The 6169-nt window shown below is 43.8% G+C and overlaps 1 protein-coding gene and 1 long non-coding RNA gene across 2 annotated transcripts in view; both read left to right on the top strand.

Annotated features, from left to right (window-relative positions):
* LOC139024063 (uncharacterized) overlaps nt 1-4198 on the top strand; it is a 5614-nt gene extending 1416 nt beyond the window's left edge. The window contains exon 3 of the long non-coding RNA XR_011475298.1: nt 4114-4198. This is a non-coding gene — a long non-coding RNA (uncharacterized lncRNA). The remainder of the gene's footprint in view (nt 1-4113) is intronic.
* Nucleotides 4199-4997: 799 nt separating this feature from the next.
* LOC112069217 (disintegrin and metalloproteinase domain-containing protein 19) lies at nt 4998-5933 on the top strand (the record flags this gene model as incomplete). Its single annotated transcript, XM_024136508.2, has 2 exons — nt 4998-5576; nt 5756-5933. Coding segments are annotated over exons 1-2 (369 nt in total), but the record flags the coding sequence as incomplete, so codon positions are not given.
* Nucleotides 5934-6169: the final 236 nt, after the last annotated feature.

The following is a 6169-nucleotide window of genomic DNA, read 5'->3' as shown; positions in this document are numbered from 1 at the left end:
TGCCTGTTGCCGTGAGTGTTGCCTGTTGCCGTGAGTGTTGCCTGTTGCCGTGAGTGATGCCTGTTGCCGTGAGTGTTGTCTGTTGCCGTAAGTGATATCTGTTGCCGTGAGTGTTGCCTGTTGCCGTGAGTGATGCCAGTTGCCAGGCAGTTGTGTTATGTTGTGGTTGGGGTTCGATTCTACAGGGCTCTGTACACCTTACAGTGAAATGGTTATTTACAAGCCCTTAACCAACAATGCAGTTTTAAGAAAATAGAGTTAAGAAAATATTCAGTGAATAAAATAAAGTACAAAATAAATCAAAAGTAACACAATAAACAAGAATAACGAGGCTATATACAGGAGGCACCGCTACCAGGTCTATGCGCGGGGCTACAGGTTAGTCGAGGTCATTTGTACAGTGGCTTGCGAAAGTATTCACCCTCCTTGGCATTTTTCCTATTTTGTTGCCTTACAACCTGGAATTAAAATGGATTTTTGGGGGGTTTGTATCATTTGATTTACACACCATGCCTACCACTATGAAGATGCACATTTTTGTATTTATTGTGAAACAAACAAAAAATAATAAGAAAAAAACAGGAAACTTGAGCGTGCATAACTATTCACCCCCAAGTCTCTAAGCTTGGCACATCTAGCCACTGGGATTTTTGCCCATTCTTCAAGGCAAAACTGCTCCAGCTCCTTCAAGTTGGATGGGTTCCGCTGGTGTACAGCAATCTTTAAGTCATACCGCAGATTCTTAATTGGATTGAGGTCTGGGCTTTGACTAGGCCATTCCAAGACATTTAAATGTTTCCTCTTAAACCACTCAAGTGTTGGTTTAGCAGTATGCTTAGGGTCATTGTCCTGCTGGAAGGTGAACCTCCGTCCCGGTCTCAAATCTCTAGAAGACTGAAACAGGTTTCCCTCAAGAATTTCCCTGTATTTAGCGCCATCCATCATTCCTTCAATTCTGACCAGTTTTCCAGTCCCTGCCGATGAAAAACATCCCCACAGCATGATGTTGCCACCACCATGCTTCACTGTGGGGATGGTATTCTCGGGGTGATGGGAGGTGTTGAATTTGAGCCAGACAGCGTTTTCCTTAATGGCCAAAAAACTACATTTTAGTCTCATCTGACCAGAGTATCTTCTTCCATATGTTTGGGGAGTCTCCCACATGCCTTTTGGCAAACACCAAACCTGTTTGCTTATTTCTTTCTTTAAGCAATGGCTTTTTTCTGGTCACTCTTCCGTAAAGCCCAGCTCTGTGAAGTGTATGGCTTAAAGTGGTCTATGGACAGATACTCCAATCTCCGCTGTGGAGCTTTGCAGCTCCTTCAGGGTTGTCTTTGGTCTCTTTGTTGCCTCTCTGATTAATGCCCTCCTTGCCTGGTCTGTGAGTTTTGGTGGGCGGCCCTCTCTTGGCACGTTTGTTGTGGCGCAATATTCTTTCAATTTGTATATAATGGATTTAATGTTGCTCTGTGGGATGTTCAAAGTTTCTGATATTTTTTTATAACTCCACCCTGATCTATACTTCTCCACAACTTTGTCCCTGACCTGTTTGGAGAGCTCCTTGGTCTTCAAGGTGGCGCTTGGTTAGTGGTGTTGCAGACACTGGGGCCTTTCAGAACAGGTGTATATATACTGAGATCATGTGACAGCTCATGTGACACTTAGATTGCACACAGGTGGACTTTATTTAACTAATTATGTGACTTCTGAAGGTAATTGGTTGCACCAGATCGTATTTATGGGCTTCATAGCAAAGGGGGTGAATACACACCACTTTTACGTTTTTTATTTTGTATAATTTTTTTAAACAAGTTATTTTTTTAAATTTCACCTAACCAATTTTGACTATTTTGTGTATGTCCATTTCATGAAATCCAAATAAAATCTATTTAAATTAATGCAACAAAATAGGAAAAACACCAAGGGGGATGAATACTTTTGCAAGGCACTGTACATATAGGTCGGGTAAAGTGACTATGCATAGATAATAAACAACAAGTAGCAGCAGTGTAAATCCCTCCCCTTCCGTTGCCCCCAAAATAATCCCAGCCTTCATTACTGGCTAGATTGATAAATGATTAGCTAAAACAGTGGTTCTATTAACTAAAAGATCTCGGCTCAGTTTGGTGTAATTAGAACATCACAGCTCAGTTAGGTGTAATTAGGTGTAATTAGAACATCACAGCTCAGTTAGGTGTAATTAGAACATCACAGTCAGTTAGGTGTAATTAGTGTAATTAGAACATCACAGCTCAGTTAGTGGTGAATTAGAACACACAGCTCAGTTAGGTGTAATTAGGTGTATTAGAACATCACACCTCGGTCAATTGTTAAATTGAACATCACAGCTCAGTTAGGTGTAATTAGAACATCACAGCCTCAGTTAGGTGTAATTAGGTGTAATTAGGTGAATTAGAACATCACACTCGGTCACTTGTAATTAAGAACATCACGCTCAGTTAGGTGTAATTAGGAACATCACATCTCGGTCATTGTAATTAAACATCACAGCTCAGTTAGGTTAATTAGTGTAATTAAGAACATCACAGCTCAGTTAATTGTAATTAGAACATCACAGCTCAGTTAAGGTGTAATTAAGGTTAATTAGAACATCACAGCCAGTTAGGTGTAATTAGGTGTATTAAACATCACACCTCGGTCAATTGAATTAGACAATCACAGCTCAGTTAGGTGTACATTTAGAACATCACAGCTCAGTTAGGTGTAATTAGAACATCACAGCTCAGTTAAGTGTAATTAGAACATCACACATCTCGGTCAATTGTAACTTTAGAACATCACAGCTCAGTTAGTGTAATTAGGTGTAATTAAACATCACAGCTCACGTTAATTGTAATTAGAACATCACAGCTCAGATTAGGTGTAATTAGGTGTATTAGGTGTAATTAGAACATCACAGCTCAGTTGTGTAATTAGAACATCACACGTCAGTTAGGTGTAATAGGTTGTAATTAGAACATCACACCTCGTCCAATTGTAATTAGAACATCACAGCTCAGTTAATTGTAATTAAGAACATCACAGCCAGTTAGGTGTAATTAGAACATCACAGCTCAGTGAGTCTGCAGGCACAACACGAGCAACAGCTTGACTGCCAAACACAGCACACACGCGCACGCACGCACACACACACACACACACACACACACACACACACACACACACACACACACACACACACACACACACACACACACACACACCACACACACACAACACACACACAACACACACACACACAAACATAGCACAGCTTGACTGCCAAACACACACCACCACACACACACACACACACACACACACACACACACACACAACACACACAAACACACACACACACACACCACACACACCACATAACACGCTCTCACATCTCTCACACATCCACACACACAACACACAACACACACACAACACACACACACACCACACACACACACACAACACACACACAAGCACACACACACACACACACACAACATCAACACACACACATACACACACCACACACACACACACATTCCTCTCAAAACAACACACACACCACACACACACACACACATCTCACACATTCCATCTCCAAACACACACACGCTCCACATTCTATCACACACACAACACACACACACACACACACACACACACACACACACACCACACAACCACCACACACACACACACACACAACACACACACAACACACACACACACCACACACACACACACACACACACTCACAGCTTGACTGCCAAAACACACATCATCCGTAAACAGTAAATTGGAGGCCTCTTCGCTGGAGGTTTAAGTTTCCAGATAGCACCTGGGCTCGTGTTCTAATTTTAGGAGCAGCTTTTTTGATTTGTTTCGGGATCTTAAATGACAACGAGCTCCGAGAGACGTCATTGCACAGCCCCCTGGAGCGCTCTGTGAAAGGTCTCAGACAAGGATATCATCCTTCTAGACTGTTCTCTATCTATAATTAATGCACCCGTCCCAGACCCTCCCTGCCTGAACACGTCATACTGAACTGAAACAAAATGAAGGTGAAGTGACTTTTGTTGTTGTTGTTATATTATTCATTTCCCGCGACAGTGGGGTGATATTTAAAGGGACTACCATAGGGATGGCACCGCTGGAGGGATGTGGTAGTCTGGAGAACTCCGGGGCATTAATGTGGTGAGTGGGGTGGCTAGGTGGAGGAGAATTTGTGTGTCGTGGTGCGTGTGTGTGACTCTTCACATTATATTGTGTGTGTGTGTGTTGTGTGTGTGTGTGTGTGTGTGTGTGTGTGTGTGTTTGTGTGTGTGCGTGCGTGCGTGTGTGTGGTATCTGTGTGACTCTTCACATTATATATTGTGTGTGTGTGTGTGTGTGTGTGTGGTGTGTGTGTGTGTGTGTGTGTGTGTTGTGGTGTGTGTGTGTGTGTGTGTGTGTGTGTGTGTGTGTAGTGTGTGTGTGTGGTTTCCATACCTGTGTGTTTCTGTGGGCCAGAAAGAATCGATAGCTTCTTCCACACTTGATTAGCTTCTATGAGCTCTACTGGTTCAGTTCTCAGAGGTAATGGAGACTAGTATAATCCTAACGTGACAGCAGGTATATATATCCACTACCACCCGGTGGCTAGACACAAACAGCACTGGCAAGAGAATGGAAAAGTCTAAAATGGTTCCTTGTGATGTCCCACTCTGATCATCCATTGCAGGTTAAATTTAAAAACGTTAAGGTAAGGGGTTCAGGTTAGGGTTAAGGGTTAAGGCGTTTAGGGTAGGGTAGGGGTAGGGGTTAAGGGTTAAGGGTTAGGGGTAGGGTTAGGGGTAAGGGTAGGGGTTAAGGGTTTTAAGGTTAGGGTGGGGTTAGGGTAAGGGTAAGGGGTTAAGGTTAAGGTTAAGGTTAGGGTGGGGTTAGGGGTAAGGGTAGGGGTTAAGTGTTAAGGGTTAAGGTTAGGGTAGGATTAGGGGTAAGGGTAGGGGTTAAGGGTTAGAGTTTAGGGTAGGGACATCCCAAGGATCCCGGATAGCACTAGCCGAAGAGAAAAGGCACAGGAGACGTCTTGGTTTTGTGGGGTGTTAGAAGCAGTTAGCCCCTTGATGTACGGCGTGACCTCAATGGATTAGGTCATCCTAGTTCTTTGACACAGACCGACCCCTAAATTAGTGATTAGTATTCTCTGCCGTTCAGTCGGACTCTGAATAGATTTACATTCCCCTCAAGCGTTGCATAACAGTGTATCACCGACCAAGTGACATCAGACAGTAGACCAGGTAGAACAAGTAGTGTTGTTGGCCCGTTTCAGTGAATTGTAAGACAGTCTGAACAGTGAAAGCTTTTTAAAACGGTTACATTGAGACTAGGTGTTTTGCTGTTATGCTTAATCCCATACAAATTAGTCCTTTCGCTAATGTGGTCCCTCAGGACCATTCGGATTTACCCATCGGCGCTGCCGCCACCATGGCCCACGAGATCGGACATAATTTTGGGATGAGCCACGACCACGAGGGCTGCTGTTTGGAGGCGACTGCGGAACAAGGGGGCTGCGTGATGGCTGCTGCCACCGGGTAAGAATGAACAGGTTTTTAGCTCCAAAATGGCTACCAGAGATCCAAAATGGTCACCTAGACATCCAAGGTTGGCCGCCGCTCTAAAGAACTCTCTGAAACGGAACATGATGGTCACTGTTCACAATGGTATTCTGCATTGTGGATCTTTGTAATGCTTACATTTCTTTCCCCAATAGGCATCCATTTCCCCGGGTGTTCAGTCGCTGCAGTAAGCTGGACCTGGACAACTACTTCCAGAAGGGAGGCGGGATGTGCCTCTTCAACATGCCCGACATGAAGGACCTGGTCGGGGGCAAGAGGTGCGGCAACGGCTTTGTGGAGGACGGAGAAGAGTGCGACTGCGGAGAGCCAGAGGTGAGAAAAGCCCTCCTGCTCTATTAGCCGTTAGGATCCCTCACCTTAGACACGCCCGAGCACTTAGCATAGCGTCGCTTATGTTTGATATTGTACTTGTCAATCGTCCAGAATCCTTTGAGTCGCTAAAACAGTTTTTTTTTTAGAGGTGTTTAAAAGTTTTCGAGGGACTTTGCTTTGGGAATTGTTGTTTTTACTTTTATGGAATTACGGTTAAATAAGTAAATCCTCTTTGG

The sequence above is a fragment of the Salvelinus sp. IW2-2015 genome, unplaced genomic scaffold, assembly GCF_002910315.2.
Source record: "Salvelinus sp. IW2-2015 unplaced genomic scaffold, ASM291031v2 Un_scaffold933, whole genome shotgun sequence".
Taxonomy (NCBI): Eukaryota; Metazoa; Chordata; class Actinopteri; order Salmoniformes; family Salmonidae; genus Salvelinus; species Salvelinus sp. IW2-2015.
The sequence above is the reverse complement of the archived record's forward strand: the minus strand, read 5'-3'. Positions and strand labels throughout refer to the sequence as shown.